The 23,259-nt window shown below is 27.8% G+C and overlaps 2 protein-coding genes across 3 annotated transcripts in view; one reads left to right on the plus strand and one right to left on the minus strand.

The window, feature by feature from the left end:
* Positions 1–9,702, plus strand: part of LOC129965924 (dnaJ homolog subfamily C member 9-like) — a 33,017-nt gene extending 23,315 nt beyond the window's left edge. For both annotated transcript variants that reach the window (XM_056080211.1, XM_056080212.1), the window contains 2 exons: positions 3,802–4,016; positions 9,447–9,702. In XM_056080211.1, the coding sequence (XP_055936186.1) occupies positions 3,802–4,016; positions 9,447–9,620 (389 nt within the window). In that variant the 3' untranslated portion in view covers positions 9,621–9,702. The remainder of the gene's footprint in view (positions 1–3,801; positions 4,017–9,446) is intronic.
* LOC129965923 (UBX domain-containing protein 4-like) overlaps positions 9,692–23,259 on the minus strand; it is a 50,591-nt gene continuing 37,023 nt past the window's right edge. Inside the window, exons 10-14 of the mRNA XM_056080210.1 lie at positions 22,422–22,538; positions 21,306–21,408; positions 12,567–12,698; positions 10,651–10,865; positions 9,692–9,958 (exon numbers count right to left, since the gene is read on the minus strand). Of these exons, the coding sequence (XP_055936185.1) occupies positions 9,832–9,958; positions 10,651–10,865; positions 12,567–12,698; positions 21,306–21,408; positions 22,422–22,538 (694 nt within the window). The 3' untranslated portion in view covers positions 9,692–9,831. The remainder of the gene's footprint in view (positions 9,959–10,650; positions 10,866–12,566; positions 12,699–21,305; positions 21,409–22,421; positions 22,539–23,259) is intronic.

The following is a 23,259-nucleotide window of genomic DNA, read 5'->3' on the forward strand; positions in this document are numbered from 1 at the left end:
TGCGCGACTGGGAAAGACCAAAATTTGGCAAATATGTATTATTATTCTCTTGTGAATGCTCACATTGTTGTCATTCAATATTCCCTGGATTTACTGGAAAATGTCAACATTTTCTAATTTCATTCTTTCATGATGACATATTTCAACTAAGACAGATCATTTCTTACTAATTTGTATCCTCTTATGTTCTTTATTAAAGTTGAAATTTTAGGATTACAGTTGGTGCATCGATATATATTTAGTTTCACAGCATATAAATTATTGATTAAAAAATCTCAATAATTTGTTTTTTTTTTAAAGCCCTTATAATATTTTTAAGCAGTTTTGTTCCACCATCTTTTTATTAGAAGGATATCAGATGATTGATTCAAACCAATCTACCAATACCAAGATTAATTCACTATATTTTTCAAGAAATTTTAGAACAATCTAAAATAACAGCATCACACAAATTGTATTTTCAGTGTTGTTTTAAAAGAAAGTTATAGCATAAAATATCAGTAAGCTGCTGTTGGTACAGTGTTAATTGTTAATTTTCATTTTTTAAGAAACAAGACATTTAAATTAAGGCATTAGTTATTAAAAGATATAAACTCTTATTCCAGCCATTCGCTTTTCATATGTGCATATAATGTTGGAATCAATATAACCAGAATATTAATTACTATTTGCTACAGTGTATGTTCACCATGTCTTCAGATCAATATTATGTTTAGACATAAATTTTTTTTTAACACAATAAGATTGATATAATTGAAAATAATGTAACACATGTATATATAAACATATGTAAATATAAACATATGTATCTAAAATAAAAAAAATAAATAAATAAAAAGAAAAGGAATTAGACCAGTTTTCAAATCGTACCTCTTTTTTATTCGCAATTTGGATAAAAATCTGCAACCTAGATTTTGCATTTATATGTTTTTTATATTTCTTGCATTTGCTTTAGTCATTGCGTGATGAGCAGGACATGTTTAATATTCAATATTAAATTAATAGTGGAGGTTAATCATAAATCATTTTGTCTTTTACATCTGAACCTTTCAATTATGCACAAGGCTCTTCATTTCTGGGGAGATTTTGTCTTGTCTGGATATTTAAAGCAATACATGATTATCCTGTTATTTCTAGAAACAACATTGTTTTTAACAAATTGTTTCCATTCTATTTATTATGTACTGATGTCCAGAGGATTAATGCTTTGTAAGCAGAACAACAGTCTGACATATCATAAAATATAATCATAGGCCAGCAATTTGTTTTTCTTTTACAAATGTATATTTATTTAAAAGTTATCTAGAACTATTTTACTAACATTATTAATATCATTTGCAGGTTCTTTTCTTTGGTTTTTAGTTTATTTATTTATTTATTATTTTTTTTGTTTTGTTACAATAATATACACGTAAAACTTTTGAATTATGAATTTTGTTATTTACTGATTGAACAGAAGATTCTGCTTTATTTTTTCTCATAGTATGGAGCATAATAATATTTTGTTTTAGAAGTAGTTTGTAGGAAGTAAAGGGGTTATCACACACAGCATTGTGCCTTCTAAATTCATATGTTAGATTTCTCACAACTCACAGCCTTGATTTTCTTTCTGGCTTTCACCTGAGATCAATATTGGTATAAATCTGTGCCTTTAAAAGAAATGAAATTTTATTACCATATAAAAATTATATATTTTAACTTCATATTTAGATGATTTACTGAGTATATACTATTTATTTGTCTACTATAACATTTACATGATGAAGTAGTTTCAGATGAATTTCTAACCATTTTCTCCAAATTTTCCAAATAGGAGTAAGTTTATCTATCTTCTTTTTTGAAGAGTTGATTTCTTATGAAAATGAATAAACTTGAGAAACGGTGCAAGACTCTTCGAGTGACATAGTTGCATAAAATACAATTTGCTTAGTTCTTGGTTAAAAAGAAGAAAATAATCCAAGTATATTTTTGGAAAGCAATAAAATTTCTTTAACCTTTAATCACAATATATCTTCTCGACTATGAGACATGGTTGTAACTTGAATCTGATGATGCATGACTTCCTGGAATTCATCAGGCCCATTCATTGTATCAATTGTCATTAGTAATAAATCTTAATTAATTACCCACTATTTACTATTACATATAGCATATTTTATTGTGATGTAGAAATTTTATTTGCAAATATAAATTAATTTTGTAATTTGATATTTTTTTAATTAAATGATAAATTAATTTTTTGATTATTTTAATCAATTTATTTCAGATTTATTGATTTTGTAATAGAGAAATGATGGTGCATATGTTTTTACTTCCTATTTCATATGGTACGAAGTTTGAATAGAATGATAATCTCTAGTCTGGATAAAACAAAGAATATTTGTTGTCTATTATAAAAACAAAGTGATTAATTCTATTCAGAAAATATTTTCATGAATTCATTTATTTGTCAGGAGTAAAATTTATATTCATGTGAAAACAGTTGACAGAAACAATACATGATTAAGAAACAGTTTAAATTGCCTTTTTTTGAAAGTGCTGTTACACATGCAAAAGTTTTGAAATTTTTTCTCTTGTATTTGAGAAAGAAGAATGGTGTTCTCAAATAGGAGTGAACTATTTTAGATGAAAATTTATTGTAAATTTTGATAATGTTTTTAAAAATAATATATATATATATTTATATTATATAATATATTATTAATATATATATATAATATTTGGATAATATCTTTGCATGTTAAAGCTTTTCATATTTAAATGGTCTATTCTAAATAGCAAAAAAATGTGATACTATTCGAATAAGTCTAAAGTAAAGATTATTTTGTAGAATTTAAATGGTCCTTTCTCACCATTATTTTCTTTTAAAACAAAATATAAATTATATATATTTAATAGTTCTTATTTAATTGAAAGAAATGTGCGTTATTTGAAAATAATCCCTTTCAGTTGATTATTACTTTTATTACTTTTTTATTTTTACAGATAAAATATTTTAATTGCATTTAGTTCCTCTTAGTTATTTTTCTAGTTGATAAAGAGTACAAGAAACATGGTGGAAATAAAGCCTTAATGAATTTAAGCTAAGCATACAAAATTTAATTCCTGAGTGTGTAGCAAAGTTAGAAAATTTGATCAGTTAAAGCTTTCTTTTGGAATATTACCTTCTTCTCAATGAATTTTTTTGATAAATTATTATTATAAATTTTTAATTAAGAGTTTGCAAGCATTAAAATTCATTGTTATAACACTGCAATATTTACTTATGAGATATTTTCTTTCTTCAGAGAGGAGGATTTATTTTTGTATCTGTATCAAATTACATGAAGTTAATAAATAAACTTACTAAATATTGTTGAAATTACTAGCTTTTTATTGGAAAACCCAGGGTTTTTTTTTTCATTCACTTTTATGTTGCTATAGGATTAATAGACTTTTATGAAATGAAAGTTGGCTGTGTTGATAATTAAATAGTTGTATGTGTCTAAAAGTATTTATTTCCAAAAAAATCTATTGGTATATTAAATTTAATTTTATGTATATAATCAATTTTTTGCCAAAAGAGAAATGGAATTGGGTTAAATTTTACAGTATCAGGTGGCTTTTTGAAAATAATGTTCTCTTGCTCTTCAGATTATATCAGCCTCACTTTCACTAAAAGTGAAGCTGATATAATCTGATCACCCCCCCCCCACCTAAAAAAAATAGAATCGATTCTGAAAAATAAGTGTATGAAAAGACTGTGCAAGAAACATTATTTTTATTAGTAATTTTATAGCAAAATGACTTTCTACATTTTAGATTCTGAAGAGGAAAAAGAGGACCTTAGGATTGCCTATCTGCGAGTCAAAGGAAATATGGACAGATTTGCTGAGATATATTTTGCATATACGGCAGAAGATGAGGATAGGATATGCCATATAATGCAAAAAGAACTAATAAATAGAAAGAAAATGCGCGCCTATGTAAAATTTACAAATGAGAAACCAGCCAATGTAGAAGCTAGGAAAAACAAGGTAAGTTTTACAAATTGAAAACTAAGAAAATGGAAAAATATTTATTGGTTTTTTAGACTTAGTTGTGTATATTTCTATAACTGTTTTAAGGATTGCATCCATTTACTAAATATTTATAGTTTGACGGATTTCAAATGAGCTGAATATGGAAATTTATATAGCATATCCTAAGAACTTGTTAATCTTGAATATAATCCTAATAAATTTTAAAATAATAAATACATGAAGGAATTTGTTTTTTATATATTCTTCGTTATTAATTTACTAAAGTTCATGAAATTCATGTTTTAACAAATTTTGCTGAATTGCATATTGTTATATTTTGTTTTCTTTATAAGCTGACGTGAATAGGATATGTAATTCAGTTTATTTAAAAAATATAAAATAAAATTTAATTTTCTATTTTAACCACAGTTACTATTTATTGAAGAAAAGATTATTTTTGATTGCTCATATAGTTTTAGTTTTACTTTTTTTTTTTTTTTTCATTCTTAAACATAGCCAATTTATATATATATATGTGTGTGTGTGTGTGTGTGCAATTTATAAAAGTCTAACAGTGTGTCCTTTAATTTATTAAAAAGTTCAATAAAATAATTAGCTGTTATTTGCATAGTTAAAAATTGAGAGCATTTTTTTCCCACGCTTCCCTTATATATGGGAGATGTGGAACTCATATAAGAGGAGAACGGGACAAGATTTTAGAAAATTAATAAATATTGTAATTTTATATCCTTTTAATTCAATGATTTATGGTTTGGGACATGCCAAAGAAGAGTTGATTTCGAAATATTCATTGCTGCTGCCACATCTTGAAAATTTTTATTTTCTTTTACAACCATTTCCACTGATTACAATATGTTATTATTTAATATGTATTTCTATATTTTGATGTTTTTTCTTCCATATTCATGGCATTTTTATAGTAAATTCCTTTTAAGTATAGTAATTCCATGACATTTATTATTAGTAATTTCTTTTTAATTTAGAGTGACAAAAACTTTAATAAATAATTTTCATAATTTAGCTTCATTTTTTTCAATACTTAATATATATTATATTGTTTATTACTTTATTATATTGCAGTAGAAAATAAGTAAAATTATATGGGAAATATGATTTTAGGTAGAAAATAATTTTTCTATGCAAAATGACGCAGAATGATCTACAATATACATTCATACTTTATGATACCTATAGTTATTATAAAAAAATTAGGAATAATAAGACATGTTTAGAGACATCGGTGATCTTAAGTAAATTTTTGAAAAAGTGTGAATTAAAGAGTGAAATCTGAAAGAGTAAATTCTGCCTTTTGTTGTGGTTAATGGAAGCTCAGCCTTTTTATTGTTGTACATTATTACTTTATATTATTTTAAAAATATATTATATGATATAATGTTTACTAACTTATATATTTTAATAAATTTAAAATCATCAACATATTATTGCATTTTAACACTACTAGTAACTAATTTATTAAACAACATTAATTAAAAACTTAAATAAACGTTAGCATATTTAGTTATTTCAAAAAATGTAATTGAGCTTTCTTCCATGCCTCCTTCTGCAGAATTTTCTTTTAAAATCCATCACATAAAGCATACTTCATTTAAGTTTAATTTGGTTGTTAATTTTTAAACACTATGTCTTTAAATATTTTTAATATTTAATATTAAATATTTAAAATATTTTTATTTTATAAACTGAAACTTATTTTAAAGACTGAAAAATTAAGAATTTGTATTTACTTCTGAGGCATGATTAGATCTAACAATATTAAACATTTTAAAGTATGAATTATCAAAGTAATATATGCAATTTAATTTAGTAGGTGAGGTAAATGACCGTACTTTATACTTTGTGGTATGTTGCACACTTGCACTGAACTGTAATATATCTAATATATATATGTAAACTTTGCATATTTCAAAACTCATAGATTTTTCCAGTTAAATTTCGACCGCCCTTCGTTCCACCTTGCTGTTATTACTGTTCAAAACATTATTTTAGTTCTTGATCATGTTGGGACACCCCCCAGAATGCTGGCCCTGCCCTTTGCAGTATAATTTCACTTTTTGATTCCTCATCTAAATTGTACAGATGATGAGCAGAATCTTTCTTCTTTATATTTCAATAAAGGCAAAAAAAAAAAAAAAAGAAGAAGAAGAAGGAAAAAATGGGGATGGGGGGGGAATTTCACAAAACCCCCCCACCAAATGAAATTTGATGAAACAATGAAAATGGTTTGATTTTTATGGCAACTACGAAATCTATTGTAGAAAATTACCAGAATTCAGAAAAAAAAATGTATGACCTTTAAATTGTTAGTTATAAATACATAAAATAGATAACTAACACTTGTATGATTGTTAGTTACAAATACATAAAATTATATTATAGTGACATTAAAACTTTAAAATTGGTGTAAAAATCGGCTTTGTGTAATTATGTTTTTAGGAGTTATGATGAAAATATGCAGAATACTTTTTTTAAAGAGAAGGTATTGTTTTACTCTCTGTCCTTGGTCCCGTTTTATGTAGGTATGTGGCAGAAACTATCCAACTTTTTTTTTTTTTAATCAACAGTTTCTTGCATAAAGTTGAAGACCATATGTAAATTAACCCTTATGTTCATTTTGTATAGTATACCATACATACAACTTTATAAAAATATACTACCACTAGAAAATAATATTAACTTAGTTTTATTAAACATTTATTTTTTATAGCATAAAGAAGCTACCTATATACTTTTTTTTTTGCTTTTCTTCAAAAAAGCAATCTTGCCACGATAAGGGTTAAAGGGGAAGAATTGGAAACTATTGTAAATATGATTTATCATAGTTTTTAAACAACAGTGTTTCTAATAATAGAAATACATATTTTTCCAATAATTAATCAACAGTGACATTGCTGTAGGAAATATATCTTATCTAACATATTGTTGACCAACAATTTGACATTTCTAGTAGATTGATGAGGTATTCACGCTTTTCCTTATGAATGTATGAGGTTTTTTTCCAGCATCTAAATTAATCGCAAATAAATAATAAAAGGTAATGTTTTACATTTGCTCCTCAATATTTAATCGATAAAATTATATCTGAGACATTGGATTTGTGAAATATGTGAAAACAACTCAAGAAATCTTCTCAGAACCTTATTTTTCAGTTAAAAGGTTATTTTGTATACAAAGTATTAACTTTGATGCAAAATAAAGTATTCTACATTTGTATTGGAGACAAATTTCAGATATGCCATTTTTGTCTAATCTTTAAAATTTTATTAAACAACTTCACCTCCAATATTTTCAAAACGGATGGATTTTCAAATATTGTAATAGATTATCAGTTTTCTTTTTAAAAATATAAAAAAAATAATGTTGTTTTCTCTTTGTTTTAATATCTTAATATTTTTGTTATTTGTAATTATTGTTTGATAAAAATTTTTTTAAACCAAAGCAATTTTTGTTTTCTCTTCTTTCATATAATGTGTTTTTCAATACAAAATGTCATTTACTTAGAACTTTTAGAAACTTCATATTAAATTATTGAAAAAAATTTATGAAATATGCTAAGCATCTCGAGGATTGATCCAATTTAACTGTCCTTAACCAAAATTAAGAGTGGGTTATATATAATTTTAAATATGTTTATGATTTTATTTTTTCATTAGTTATATCATTTGCAGATTTTTTTTTCAATTTTTTGATTGGCAATTAATTGAATATTTAGGAAATTCACTTTGTTATTCTAATTTTGAAGAAGATCTTGTTGTTCATATGGCTTGAAATTTTATTCGATTAATGACAGCATGTGCTTTATTGCAACTTGGCAAAAATATTGAAGGCTGAGTTGTGGAAATAAATATAATTAAAGGTAATTTTATAATTTAAGATAGTAATGCTGATAAAACTAAACAGTTAAGATATGTTTTTTCAAATATTTTTATGTTATAATAAATAAATCTTTTCTACTGTTAACCTTTTTAATACACATCAACTTTTCAGAAAAACCTTTTTAAACAAACAGTATGTTCAAGAGATCTGTTTGAATTTTAGAGAACATGAATACTTCTCATGATGTTTAGTGCAATTCTTATTTTTTAAAGTCGTCAAACTAAATCAATTATATGAAATTGTAGTTAAAAAAATATTTTTTCCCTAACAACTTCATAAGCTAGTTAGAGGGGGATGGATTAAAAAAAGTTTTGAATAAGGATTTTTTTCTTTTAGTTTTTGTTCTATTTTTCTTGATATTTCCATTCAAGCTTACTTCCCTCTGTTTTGTTTGATTCTTTTTGTTATCAATAAGGAAAAAATTTTTGTAAACAAGTCAAAATCTCCATCACTGAAATAGAAGAATTCAATGTGCCCAGCTCCCATGTTTCGAGTACAAGGCGACTGCTTCCAATGCCTGTACAGAAAACCGTCACTATGAATATGAGAGTAATAAAACTACTGCAAATGTCTGATCTCAAATTATAATTCAGTCAATACATGTGTAGAGTGGCACATGTTTCTTAAGACTAAAGAAACTTCATGTAAATGAAAATTATCTTCAAAAAATTAAAATATCTCATAAGCAACAATAGATGGTATACCTAGCCACAGTTTAACATTAAAAATATTATAATACAGATAATGGATTTTACAGTATGAAAAAAAAAAAAAAAAATAAAAAAAAAAAAAATTTATATAATTAGACATAATTACAAATTTTGCAATTAATAGCTAAAGTGGTGCATGTTTATAATTTTCTGCAACATTGTGAAATATACCAGCTGTAATTCTACATATACAGATGAATGGAATTTTTATCCTAGACAAATTTCTAATATTGCAATAAACGCTGTTTTTATAATATTTCTAAAGCCAAAAGTTATATAGTGTAAGTGGAAGTAAGTTGCAACCAGAGTGTATAATCTGTCCCCCCCCCCCCTGTCTTAGTCACCATCAGTGTGTTGGAAGTATAAATTTCATACGTGGCATGGTATTTTTCTTTTAAAAAAAGACATGTACATTAACATTTTGTCTGCAGGTTGTCAAGAGCATCTATATCCTCACTAGTTACTTCAATCTGCTTAAAAGTTTTTTTTTTAGCAGTGTATTTTATTATTTTGTAAAAGTAAAATAGCAATTATGACTGTCAATGATTGAATTATAATTTCAGCTCATTAGCCCACAAGCTCCGTTTTGAAACTATGTTGTTATATTAATTCTATGTCTGTGAATACTTTAATTTTGTTCATTTATGATACAAATGCACAACAGTTAAAATCTAAATTTATATGCATTGGAGGAGTGGCCTTCAGTAAAATGAACTGAGATGGATAATGTTGTCATTTGAATAATACATTTTAAATGTCATAGTATTAATCTGTAATACCCAAAGCTTGGATTTTGCTGAATATAGGATTTTTTTTAAAGTATAAAAAGCCTGATCCAGAAGATGATCCAGCATGTGTCAATCCTATTGTTCTGGTTCTAAGACAAAAGAAGCTAAACATTGAAGAACGTAGAGCTAAGGAAAATAAAGAACAAAGAAAGAGAGGGGAAGCAGCTGGGAATGCAGTACGTCGCAAAAAGAGGAGAAGACGTTAAATTTCCTTTAGTTCATTTCTATATTAAAATATGTATTGGTGTATTTTTATTTTGTAAAATATATTTATAAATGTTCTGATGCATATTTATTTTTATATTTGCACATTTTTACATCAATAACCACACTCAATGCAGAAAAAATTCTAATATCTTCTTCAATGGCATGCATTAAAAAATAAGTTTTTGCTTTTCATCAAAGCTGATACAACAGTTACATCTGTTGAGTAGAATTTCCATTCCAAGTGTTGTTTTCATCATCATCACTTTGATTGTTAATGCGAAAGATATTGCCTTCACGTTTGGCAAATGGAGACTCCCGACGACCTTGATTAGGTTGCCTAAAAATAAAAAATGGCACATACTTTTTGAATACAAGAACAGAAAATTTTAATTTTACTTTATTTTGACTAAAAATGAATTTATTAATGGAAAATCCTTGTGATAAAAATATTCAAATTTTTCATAGATTTTTGGTAATAATGCAATATATGGCATAAAGCTATGCCAATAAAAGATGAGCTAAATTAATTTGTTAATTTTTATTTTACTTTACGAATAAAGATTTTGACTAATGCTATTAGCTCAAGCATTTCTCATATTATTGATTTACTATAAGAAATGCGAGGGGGGAGGTGATGTTCTCAAATGTGAAGAAAAGTGTGGTTTACAGTCATTTAATATATTTAAGAATTTGAGTTTTAATACTAAGTGTGTTATTTTCACTTGGCATTTACTCCAAGTATGAATGTTAACCAATGAAAACCAATTTTGATGTGAAAAAAGAACTAATGCTTAACCATCAAAAGATTAAGAATTTTCTGAATTTTCACATTTAAATTTATCATTCATATGTCTACTGACTTATAGTTCCTGCTGTGTGATGTTTCAATGTTGTTTGTTTTGTACCTTGTAAATGTATGTGAAATATTTTGGATGATTAATTCAATAAAATTATTGAAACTAATAATTAGCATGCATAGTTATTGTAATTTGTTACATTACAACATCATACTTGAAATCCATGAAATACCTTGTATTATTTCTGGGATTATTGTTATTGGTTTTGGAAGATTCCGATTGTGTAGCAGGTGGACTTTGTGTTTGAGCTGAATTGCTTTGATCTGCAGTATTTCCAGGAAAAAATGATCTTATTAAATTCCACACAGCTGTTAAAGGTGACATCAGTGTCCAAAAAATATTTGAAATGAAACCACTTGTTGGATTGACATTGGCAATAGCATGTTCCTGAAATGGAAATCAACTTTAAATGATAGTTTTTTAATCAAACCATTTTTACAATATTAAAATATAAGTAAAGATCTAAAGTATAACTTATGTAATTTTGAATGCATTGGAATCACAGTATAGAAATTTAAAATACAGAATTGTAACAATAAGCAAATGTTTAACGAATGGATTCGTAATTGAAAATTGATTTCAACTCTTAAGAGTGGCATTGTTTACAATAAAAAATTATTATATGATGGGAAAAAAAAAAAAGAATTGTCAGTAAACTTAACTAAAATTTTGTTCCTTTAATTTTCTTTAGTAAGAGGACTTAAAGTCTAAGATGCATCTTAGGTATTTAAATGATTGTGCATTTGTAAAAGCTTAATATGATAATGTTTTTAAAAATGATTTACTATCTGTAAATGGCCACCTTTTTTAAAAAAATTATTATGCATAACAAATTCTCAAAGGTAAAGATAAGACAGACAAATGAAGCTTAAAATATTAAAATGTTTTAAATTAAAAACTCGTATTTCAGTTATCTTAATAGATGTTAGAATTAATTTACTTGTACTGAGCAATAAATTAATAGGAATCATGTAGAAAGTATTTATTTTTCTAAGTTAATATTTTTAATACATAACTTGTATTTAAACAAATGAATTCACGTAAATTATTACTGATTTAAAAAAAAAATCACAGAAGCAGTTTACATTTTGACAGGTAAAAGTCATCAAGTCCACACGCACAAACATGACAAGCTACAGGAGTTGGCCAGAATGTGTATTAATTATTTAATGATTAAAGCAAGTTTTTTAATCATCAGTAAATCTACCATGAAGGTTGCAAACATTTTTATTATTTTTTCAAGATCAGTCAAAAATTTAAATTGACAGTATCTTGAAAATACAGTTATTAGTGACTTTTACCTGAATGAAGACGATAGAGAGTAATCTACACTTAAAATTTGTCATTTTTTTGTAACTTTTTGTATTATAATTCTGAAATTATTAATGCGCCTAAATTGTTTTTATGCCCCCCATTATAACATACATTACAGTACAACATTACTTAAATTATTAGATGGTACACTTGTTATTCCATAACAAACCAAATTCTATTTCAGTTTCGTGTAAATTAGACTGACACATTTAATATGAATTTTAAAAAAAATGTTAGTTACTGATATCATAAGTGGAAATAATATAAGCCAATCTTTGATAGAATTTATTTATGAATTAAAATGAAAATACTCTTAGAAATGAACAGTTTCCAGAATAATAAATCTGATAATTGTGACTACTTCTTTTGATTAACAAGAAACATAATCATATGGAAACAACAAAAAGGCCATCAAGATCCTTGCTCCTTATGAGCAAGCTAATCAGCAAAATGTAAAATAAGTAGTGCATATTATGTTTTGAATCACAGATTTAAAAAAATAATAATAAAAAACATTTTGAATAGAGTGTAGGAAAAACTAAAATAAAATCAATTCTCAATATCTTGATGAGTAATTATGTAAACTCTAGATTCAAAATATTCATAAAATTGTATTTTAGAATGTAAATTTTTCACTATACAATTTATTAATATTTGAAATTGTTGCCCTTTTTATTTAAACTGTGAAAATGTCTTTCACCCATTAATTAATGCGTTTGATTAGACGAAACAAATGTAAGAAGTAAAGGGAGCAAAAACAGTTTTTGTACTTACAGGAAGGATTAAAAGGACAGCCGATGGAGCTAATTGCAGGTCTCTGAGATTTTCTGAATAATTTGATTCTGTGAAGTGTCTCCGAGGGAATGTTGTACATAATGAGAAGTTTGAAAAAGGTGGTCGAACAACCTAATACAAAATAACATTAATATTAATACTTATGTAAATGCAAGTTCATAAAATTTAGAGTATTATAACTGATTAATATATTTAGTTAAAACTACAGGACCTAAAAAAGACCTAATTTACTTTTTTTAATGAGATACATGTTATTTTATAATTGTACATATTCTAAAAGATTTAAAAGTATTTCTATAGAGCAACATGTACTAAGAATTCAATATCTATTACTATTATGTATTTAAGAGGCTTATGTTATTAATACATGTATTAAGTATGTTGTACTAGGAAATATTAAATATAATATTGCATATGGTCACATTTTTATTTGTAACTGACAAAAACAGGATAACTAGATTTATTGCTATTAGACATGAAATGTATATAATGGAATGGCAAAAGCAAAATGTTTTGGAACCAAAATAATAAAATTGTAGAATGCAAGCTAAGATGATACATCAAATTACGAGTATGCCTTTAATATCTAATAAATATTTTGTTTTATCCTTTTTTTAAAGAAATGCTTATGAATAAATTAATAGCCAAGTACATGAGAAATTAACAGAAATCAGAAATTTCAAACATTCACTAGAAACTACATTACATTGATTGAATGATGTAATTTAATTAATGATACAGTAAAGATGTATTTACTGTATCATTCAGTTTTAGTGCATGAAGAATTTTTAATTTATTTAAAGTTCAGATATATTCCGAAAACATCCATCAGAATATATAAAGGAATATTTATAAAAAATAATCTTCTTTATAATTCTGAATAATCTATTTACAGGTTTAAAATAAATGTGTCTATTTTAGATAAAGTAAAAAGGTGTGATTTAAAAATATTATCACTAGTAAAATATTAACTAGGAAAAGATGTCAAAGAATATAATGTTCATAATGAGCGATTTAAAAAGGATTTAGGCAAACAAAGAGTATGAGAAGTTCCAATGAATGGCTGAACACAATAACAAATGAAAGTAATGAAAATGAAGAATAAGAGTGGCAAGAAAAAAATGTAGATGAAAGGAAGAAAGCGAAGAACGTAAGCGGCAAGAACACACACGAAAGGAAGAAATGGAATTTGAGCTGCTAAAATTACATATTAAAGCAGAAAGTAGACTTACAAATTCAATCGCCACTAGTAATGTTGGCAGTATGCAAATGAAGCCAAACTTGGAATATTATTAGATATAGAAATTCGGCCTGCACGAAAATGATATAAGTTTATATTTAATTAAAATTGAACGTTTAGCCAAACAAGATGATATATTAGAAAATAAACAGGTTATTTATTTGCTTGGCTTATTACTATATGACTTGGCTCAATTTATCGCCAGAGAAATGGATGAAATTGTAAATGATTAACAAAAGGTAAAATGATTTTATTAAAGTAATACAAGTTAAAAACAAGAAAATTTTTGCCAAAAGTTTTTTATGCATAATAAAGATATAAGAGGCAAATGAAAAGACAGCATAGGAATTAAGATGTTTTTTAATGAATGAATAAATGATGTTAAAGTAGATAGTTTTGAAAAGTTGAGTTATTTTATAGCAGAACAGAAGAAGCATAAAGTATCTCAAGAAGTAGATGATCATTTTAGAGATGAGTGTCTAAATATATTTCACTAGATGATTTAGTCAAAAATTAGATAATTTTGACTCCTTGAAGTCAACATCAAAACGTAAACAACCATGTAACTAAGGGGCATATGACAAACAAAACTCCATTCCTTTAAAGGTAATCCTATTATTATACTCAATGAAAGAAAAAAGATGTCACACACAGTAAAAGAAATGAATCAAAATGCTTCAATTACTACAATTTTGGACACATTTCACAGGGTTGTCCATTGCCAAAACCAGTTTTAACATGCCAAAAATGTAATAAAATATGACATATAAAAAATTGTATTGCTAGAAATGAAAATAATGTTAAATGTTAATTTGTTAGATAAATCCATGGACATTCAGGAGAGATTAATTTATGTTTAAAGATGGCAAAATTTAATAATTTTGATGCTTTAATTGATATAGGGAGTTCTTCTCGTCTTCTATGGATTTCAGTAGCTCAGAAATTAAATTGAAACTCGAACCTGCTACCCATAAATTACATGGCTTTGGAAATAAAAAGGTACCTGCAATGACCTCTATAAAAAAAATTACAAATGGCATCGAAATTGACAATGCAAAAGGCCAATGCATAAGCTTTGTCTCTGATAGTCCACGGCCATTTAATCTTATAACAGGGTTGCTACTCAAAACTGGGGGAAAAAATTCCCTGTACATATATTCAAGAATACAAATAAGATTTTAAGGAGAGGGGAAAGAAGCAACAATTTAACATTATTCGAAATAATCTATATATATAAAACAAAATCGCAAATCGTATTAGTTACACCATTTATAACTCAAGAACTGCTGTACCGATTTTGATATTTGTTTTTTTGGATTCGTCTCAGCAAAACCCGAATAGCAAAATAGCCAAAAATCTTCTTTTCCCCACCGCCAAATGAGTAGGGCTTCATTCCCCCCCTCCCGCTAACGAGGTTAGACTTAACCTATCTTCGACCGATTATTTCAAAGGATTCTGTTTATTTTCTTAGTGTTTGATGCATTTAAAATGAAACATTCTTAATTAATCAAGTAGTTTTAAATTAAAATAGAATTAAGGAAATTAAAAATTTCTAATCTCTATTGCGTTACCCCAATTGGCGAAGAAAATTCTCACATTTGCGTTACGCCAACTGGTGTGCAGTGTGATCTGATTCTTGACAACTGCATTTTCATTTTAATTAAACGTTTAAAAATTATGTGCATTATACTGTTTGTAGCTATCTCAATCTCGATCGATAAATAAAATACACTTGATTTCATTGAACACTTTAAAGGGCCATTTTTTTCTAGTCATATTATGTTAAAATATTTTTAGGCTTGAAATTAGAATACGAAAAGGGATTCATTTAGCTTATTGGATAAATTTTATTTGATTAACTAATTAATTTGGTTCATTAATAATTAAGTGACAAACCAAGACACATCATTTTGAGTGAGATAAAGAACTAAAGCATCTAAGTTTCTGTCTTTCTAAAAAAAATTTGTGAGAACTTATGCCAACCTACATAATTTCATACAAAGATTGATAAATTTGGTGGGAAGCATACTTCCCACAGTATTAGAAAGGGTTAATTAAAAATTTAAAAATTATGTGTATTATACTGTTTTTAGCTATCTCGATCGATAAATAAAATACACTTGACTTGATTTAAAAAAATTGTTTTTAGGTTAGTTGTGTGCTTTTGTAATTAAACTCTATTTATGTTCAATGTATATTTTTCGTATATGCTTATAGTTATAATGTTAGGCTAGTTTTTATTATATATGTTGGATTAGTTTTAATTTTTTTGATTTGTTATTATTTGATAGTTTTTCGCAATGCTCAGAAAACGCAAATTTTAATCTTTCGAAGAGGAGTAATAAAGCTCGGGCTATGAACATAGCTAGAAAACCTGTTTGCAATTTTAGTGGGCACTTGCGAACTATCAAATTCCCTTCAGCTGCGGGATGAATACAAAGACGTTTTATCAGAAGATATCGTGCATAGGCTGGATGGCACTCACAATGACATCATCATTTACGGAGCTTTGGTATTGATTGAGGATAAAATGATTTCCATATCTGGAAAATTTCTCGCTGATTTCGGCCAACCCACACCGCAGCGAATAGGGGAATTATCAAGAGAAGTTGCGAAGGTGTTTAACTACGACACCGCGGTCTTAGAAGAGCAGGTCAATGAAATAACACTACTATTACTTCCCAAGCAGCGTCAAGTCTACGAAACGATTCTGCACCGAGTAATAGTGTGGATGATGGATTATTCTTTTTTGACGCACCAGGGGGTACGGGTAAGACGTTTGTGCTGAATCTCTGCTAGCCCGACTCCACAAAGACCGCAATATAGCTCTGGCTGTAGCTTTCTCGAGCATTGCTGCAACTTTGCTTAAAGGTGGCCGGACCACACCTTCCGTTTTCAAATTGCTGCTTAATCTTGCAAGCGAAGATACTCAAACATGCAACATCACCAAAAACAGCGTTCGAGGAGTCCTTTTGCCGCAGTGCAAGTTAATAGTATGAGACGAGTGCACAATGTCACACAAGCATGCATTAGAGGCGTTAAATCGCAGCCAGCAGGACATCCGCAGCAACCAGGCGGTGATGGGCGGCGTTGTCGTTTTGCTCACAGGCGATTTTAGACAGACAGAGCAAGTTATTGAGAGGACCACACCAGCGGATGAAATAAACGTATGTCTGAAGGTGTCGCCTCTGCGGTTTAGGATTGAAAAACTCCATCTTACGTGCAACATGCGCGTCCAACTGTAGAACGACCACGAATCAGGTGTCTTCGCAAATAAAATTCTGCAAATTGGCGAAGGTCGTCTAGAAACAGATGCAGATTGGATAATTCTATTTTCAGAAGAATTTTCCTATCAGTGGCTACAGAAGACGAACTTATCGTGCAAGTCTTTACTAATTTGGAGGTTAATATCGATAATGAAGAATGGAACTGTGATGGCTAATGACGATAATACTGCCTACCCCGTTGAATTTCTCAACTCCCCAGAGTTAACAGGTGTATCTCCGCATAAGATGGAGCATTATAACAGGAGCTGCTAAAGGAGACAGCGTTTTAATTCCCCGCATATCTGTTATTCCAAAAATACTGCCATTTTGTTTCAAGAAGTTGCCATTTCCCTTAAAATTGGCTTTTACAATGACGATCAACAAATCCCAGGGCCAAACCCGGGCTTAATGTTGTTTATATTATGATATTAGAATAAAACTAAGTGTTGAAAATTTCCCGTAGATTTTTCTCAATCAGTTACAAGTTTCTTGATTATATCATATCAGACTGCTTTCAACAGCACCATAATGATACGGTTTGAAAACATTTTACATTTTGATTAGACCGTCAGTTGTCATGCATACACATCAAAACTTCCACGCGCACAAAGTCGCGGGTAATAGCTAGTAGCATATTAAAATAAGGTTTACATTTACACACACACAAATGTTTTGTGTTTTATACAAATCATTTAATGATTATTTAACAAAAAAGCATTACAAAACAAGAGTGTTTTTTTTTTGCCGATTCATGTATCCGGGCATCAATTTTTGCAACTTCTGTAGCAACCAGTTCCCTTAACAAATTAGGTACGGCATTTTTATACGGCCTAACGTACATTTTTTAGCTATTTCACTTTCAGTGAAATATATTTTTGAATATATCACTGAATGCATTAAAGAACAAATGTGATGCACCAAGTTTTAAAGCCTATAAAAATTCAGCTTTAAATGATTATTCTTTAACTAAAAAGTTCGAAATCAGTTTATTTTTGGGTATTAAAAATTTGACATTTTCGGATTTGTCATGTCATCTTTTCCTGTATTCCTTTTAGATACTAAGTTCACCATCAGTGATGACTCTTTTGAACTGGCAGGCAGTCTTGAATATTTTTCTCTTATGGCATGACTAGTAAGTGTTTTCTCATATTATTTAGGCCTACTATCTTTTCACAAAGTAAGCATTATGCAGCAACTAGATTTTGCGGAACTCCTCACATCCATTCAGCAAAATCAGGATTGATTTCTTTTATCTGTCCAATTTATATTAAATTTCTTTTTGATTTTGAGCAGCTCATTTTTTTTTAATTTCTCTAATCTACTTTGAATAAACTGATAGTTTCTGAAATAATAAATAAATCATTCAAATAAACTCGAATATGGTAGACTAAAACCTCCATGCCGCTTCTGCAAATTGAATGTTCCAACCAGAGAAATGTATTATATTCTTTCAACTAGTTACAGAAATCTTGCACATGCTCATTACCTGCAATTCAGGAATCTCATGGGAAAAGATCAATTGTCTTGCAAATTGAAACTGGACTGATCTATAAAAAGAAGAGAGAGTAGAAAAAAAAAGGCGAATTTCCACATTATGTAATCGCGAACGGTATTGTTTTGTTTTCGGAAATTGTGACGACGATCTTTTATTCTTGCTATCTTTAGATATCGGGATTTTCTAGTTAGGAAAAAAATAATTAAAAAACTTAAAATTCTCTGCATTTTCCCAATTTTTATGAAAATTTTCGAACTTCTCTGCATTTCCCACATTTTTTTTTTTGTTGACTTTTATATTCCCCGAGTTTTCCCAGTACTCCCGGTGGCTGGGCAACCCTGTTATAATCATATGGAAGTGGCTTGATCTTCATATTGTTTATGCCATAGTAGGAAAAGGATTTTGCACTGATATTGTGAAGATGAACTATTTCATAATTTAGAAATTGATGAAAAAAATACACTGTATCAGCCTTAAGATCCTTGAAAACATTAAATTTAGAGAAAAATGCAGTTAATCCTACTAGTACTGCAGCAGAATTTATCAACAATGGATTAATTATAATAGAAATTTCTTTCAAAGGCACTGATTGTTTATTAGAAGTTAAAAATTGGAGGAGATAAAAGCATTGAATTTTTCAAACTTGTGTTAATAGAACTAAAGTTGTCGAGTTATATTCAAATAAAATTAAAGGAAAACCTGCAATTTATGTAATTTTAAGGAGAGAATTTTTATAACCTTGAACAAAATTAAAATTGATACCAATATTGAAAATCAGCGGAAGAAAGAATTGGTTCAACTGTTGAATAATTACAGAGATTGTTTTGTATGAACATTACAGAATTAGGATGCACCAACTTAATACACATGGATATAGAAGTTGCAAGGGTCGAAGCCCATATGCATGAAACTATCTAAAACGAATGCCTCCTAAAGAATTGTTATTCAGAAAATTCTGAAAGATTGGCAAGAAAATAGAATTGTGTTCAGACCTTATGCAAGTCCTGTCATATGGGTTAAGATGATGACGTATGAGAACACATTTGTTATTGATTATAGAAGTCTTAATAACCAGACTATAAAGGATAAGCTACTATTACCTAAAAGTGATGATTTATTGGGGAAATTATAAAAAGGCAACTTTTTTATAAGTCTGGATTCAACACATGGGTATCTACAAATATCGTTAACCAAAAATTCGAAAGCTGAAAATGTTTGCATGACTCTTGATGAAACAGGACATTTCAAAAATGTGATTTTCAGTTTAACAAATGCTCTGGCAAAGTTTTTTCAATTTAATGCATAGTTTGATGTACCTTGCTTTCGACCCTTTATGTAACATTATGACTTATACTATATGGATGATATATTAATTCCAGAGAAAACTTGGGAAGTGATAGAAAAATCAACTGAAGTATTCAAAAGATTACATTAACTCTGAAATTATCCAAATGTAAATTTGGGAAACAAGAATAGTTTGGATTTATCATTAACAAATGTGTGATCAAGCTGGGATCTAGAAAACTAAAAGCTATATCTAAGTTTTTAACATCTAAAATACACATAATGTTCGAAGATTTTTTGATTTGACAAGCTTCTTTTGCAGGTTTGTTCCAAATTATCACATTAAAGCAAGATATTTAACTTACTAAAAGAATGAATATTTTTATGCACTAATATTTATGTATTGTAAAATGTTATGAATAATTTAATTAAATAGCCACATATATGATAAGTTAACACATAGATGTAAGAGTGGATGATATAAATTAAATGCGAGGAGCAAATAATCCGTACAGAAAATGAAGCATTATTACTTCATGTTAGAGTTTCTGCATAAAGTAGACTATTAGCTGTTTTGAAAAATAAAATTTAATTCAATTCCGAAAATTAAAAATTCTATCTTGTCAACGGTTCCCAGAACGATTTTACAAATATAGCTGTTTCTTTTAGTTTAATTTATACGATGAAATATTTTATCTTTACCACCTAAAAAAATTTTAAAAAACATATATTACCAAGAGCAATTCAAATTTGGTATAAAAATTATTTTCTTGCAATACTCAGTTAATTTTTTCAACTATGTACTATACAAAGCAAAATAGTTTTGTATAAATTTGTTAATAGGAAATTCTCAACAAGTGACTACATACTGATTTTATATCAAAATTATAGATTTTTTTAAAATGTCACTTCTGAATTTTTCCGCAAGTTCAAATTCTTCTTGAAGTATGTTATGAATCAAAAATCCTTTATACAATACTATTTACAAAGCATTATAGTTTGTGAGTGGCAAAAACTATAAAGAATATCGACTATGTTTGAAAATAAAATTTAAATAATAATAAAATATTAATGATTTACAGATAATAATAAAGTCAGAATCGACTTAAATGCTAATCAAAAAATCATTTGCATACTTGCTGAAATACCTGATAAATTGTTGAGGGGAGGGGAGGAAGACAATTCATCTTCGTCTGTGATAAGGAAATATTAAACATAAAACTTCACTTCTAAATTTTATAAATTTATTTAGTTTACTTATATTCCCTTATATTTTTGCATGGATTTCAACATAAAACATGGATTTCAAATATTTTTACATTCATAAAGACCACAAAGAATACCAGAATATTTTAAAGAAGACTCTAATAATGCCTTATTATATATGTCATAAGAAAATAATAATAAAAAAGAAATATTTTTTAAACACTTACTTCTCTTACAAATCTTCTAGCTTCTTCCAGAGATGCATCAGCTGAAAAAGAATGGGTGGTGAAGGAACCATCGGGCAAACGAAACTGAATGCGAGCTTCATTGCTTAAAAAACAAAATTGAACAATAACAAGAATTAGAATTAATTACTTAATAAAACTGTGATTTATATAAAAATGCATACAGACAAACTAAAGCATTAACTACAATTATTTGCTAGATGACAACAGAGAAAAAGAATCACCCCTCTCCACACCGCCTTAAAAAAGTTGCAATTTTCTGTAATAAATTTTTTTTTACACATATTAAGAATCTAATATTATTACACATATTAAGAATCTAACACATATAAAGTATCTATATATTATTTAAACATTTATATCAGCATTGAACAATTTCTTATTTTTCCGACAAAAATTGAGTAACATTAAAAAATATATGCAATACCAGAAAAAAGTAAATATATAAATGTTTAATCACAATTAATTTAATAAAAAGTATTTCATTACAATTTCTTAGTATATAAAATTTTTTTACTTTTTATCCAAAATATAGTAAGTAAAAAATTTTCAATTCAATTATTAAATTAATTAGAAAAAGATAAAACTAGAATGATGCATGTGTAAATCAATGTGCAAGTAAGATAATGCTACACCTTGTCAGTGACAAAATCTAGTTTTAAATCAATCACATTCTTAAATTAATAAAAGTAAACCTATTTCTATTATAAGTAAAAGCTCTCTACCATTAATAAAAGTAAATATATATTTGTCCCCGTGTACACTCTATAAGGTAGGCTCTTGACTTAAAATCTATTGATTTGGTATACTTGGGAAAGAGTACTTCTGTGTGATTTTATTGTCAAAATTTACATTAACACAACATTCAAGGGAAAAAAACTTCACAGGATTTGAACAAAAACGGAATGGGATGAAATTACAAAAGCTATTATCCCTAAAAGCATGGAGGTTACAGTTAATAATTTTAAAATGCTCGAGAGCTGGAAGGAAGAAGGACAGATGATTTTAATTGACAAAAGCTTGAGGTAAAAAAAAAAAAAAATTGTAAAAAATGTTTGGTTTCTGTTTCAAATTTTTTCATTCAAAGTATTTATTTACCTGGACATAGCAGCATTCCTTAAAGTTCTTTCTGTTTCTTCACGAATGCGGGCAATTCTCTCCTTTTCTGCCTGTTCAGCCTCCTTAGTTTGTTGATATTTAGCAGCTCTTTCAGCTCTTTAGAAATTAATACAAATGCTTACCATAACAAAAAAAAGTAAAAATGACAAGAAACATTAAGAGAAACTAAATGCACAAAATTCAATGATAAAACGATGACATAGAATACAGGGTGTCCCAAAAAAATGTATACACACTTTAAATAATTGTAAATTTGGGGTTTATTATAATTCGAATAATTTTAACCATGTAAAAGATTCTACAAATATCATTCTATTGTCTTGTTATCGCTGATTGCATATATCTATTGTCTTGTTCTTAAACTGATGTCCGTTCTGCTCCAGACACTGCTGACAACGCGAAGCGATGGAATAGCACACATGATGGAACAATTTCCTTGGGATATTCGTACATTCATGTTCAATGTTTTCCCTCAATTGAACAACTGTTGCAGGTTTATGGACGCCCTGAACAGTTCCACCAGCTTCAAACTTATCTCTAATTCGAGGGATGGTAACTCGTGTAGGTGGTTCTTTGTTAAACTCCCTCTTAAATTGTCTTTGCACTTCTACTGCATTTTCCTACTTCCAGTAGCATTTTAGAATAAATTTTCTTTCTTCAAATTTAAGTCTGTCTGCCATCACTCGGTTCAATGGATTCAGTATGTAAAGAAAGAAGAAATAACTTAGTTATCAGCTGCTAAAATGTGTATACATTTTTTTGGGACACCCTGTATTAAAATAAATGCACATATAAAATAAATGTACTTAAAATGTCA

This window comes from Argiope bruennichi, chromosome 4, assembly GCF_947563725.1.
Source record: "Argiope bruennichi chromosome 4, qqArgBrue1.1, whole genome shotgun sequence".
NCBI lineage: Eukaryota > Metazoa > Arthropoda > Arachnida > Araneae > Araneidae > Argiope > Argiope bruennichi.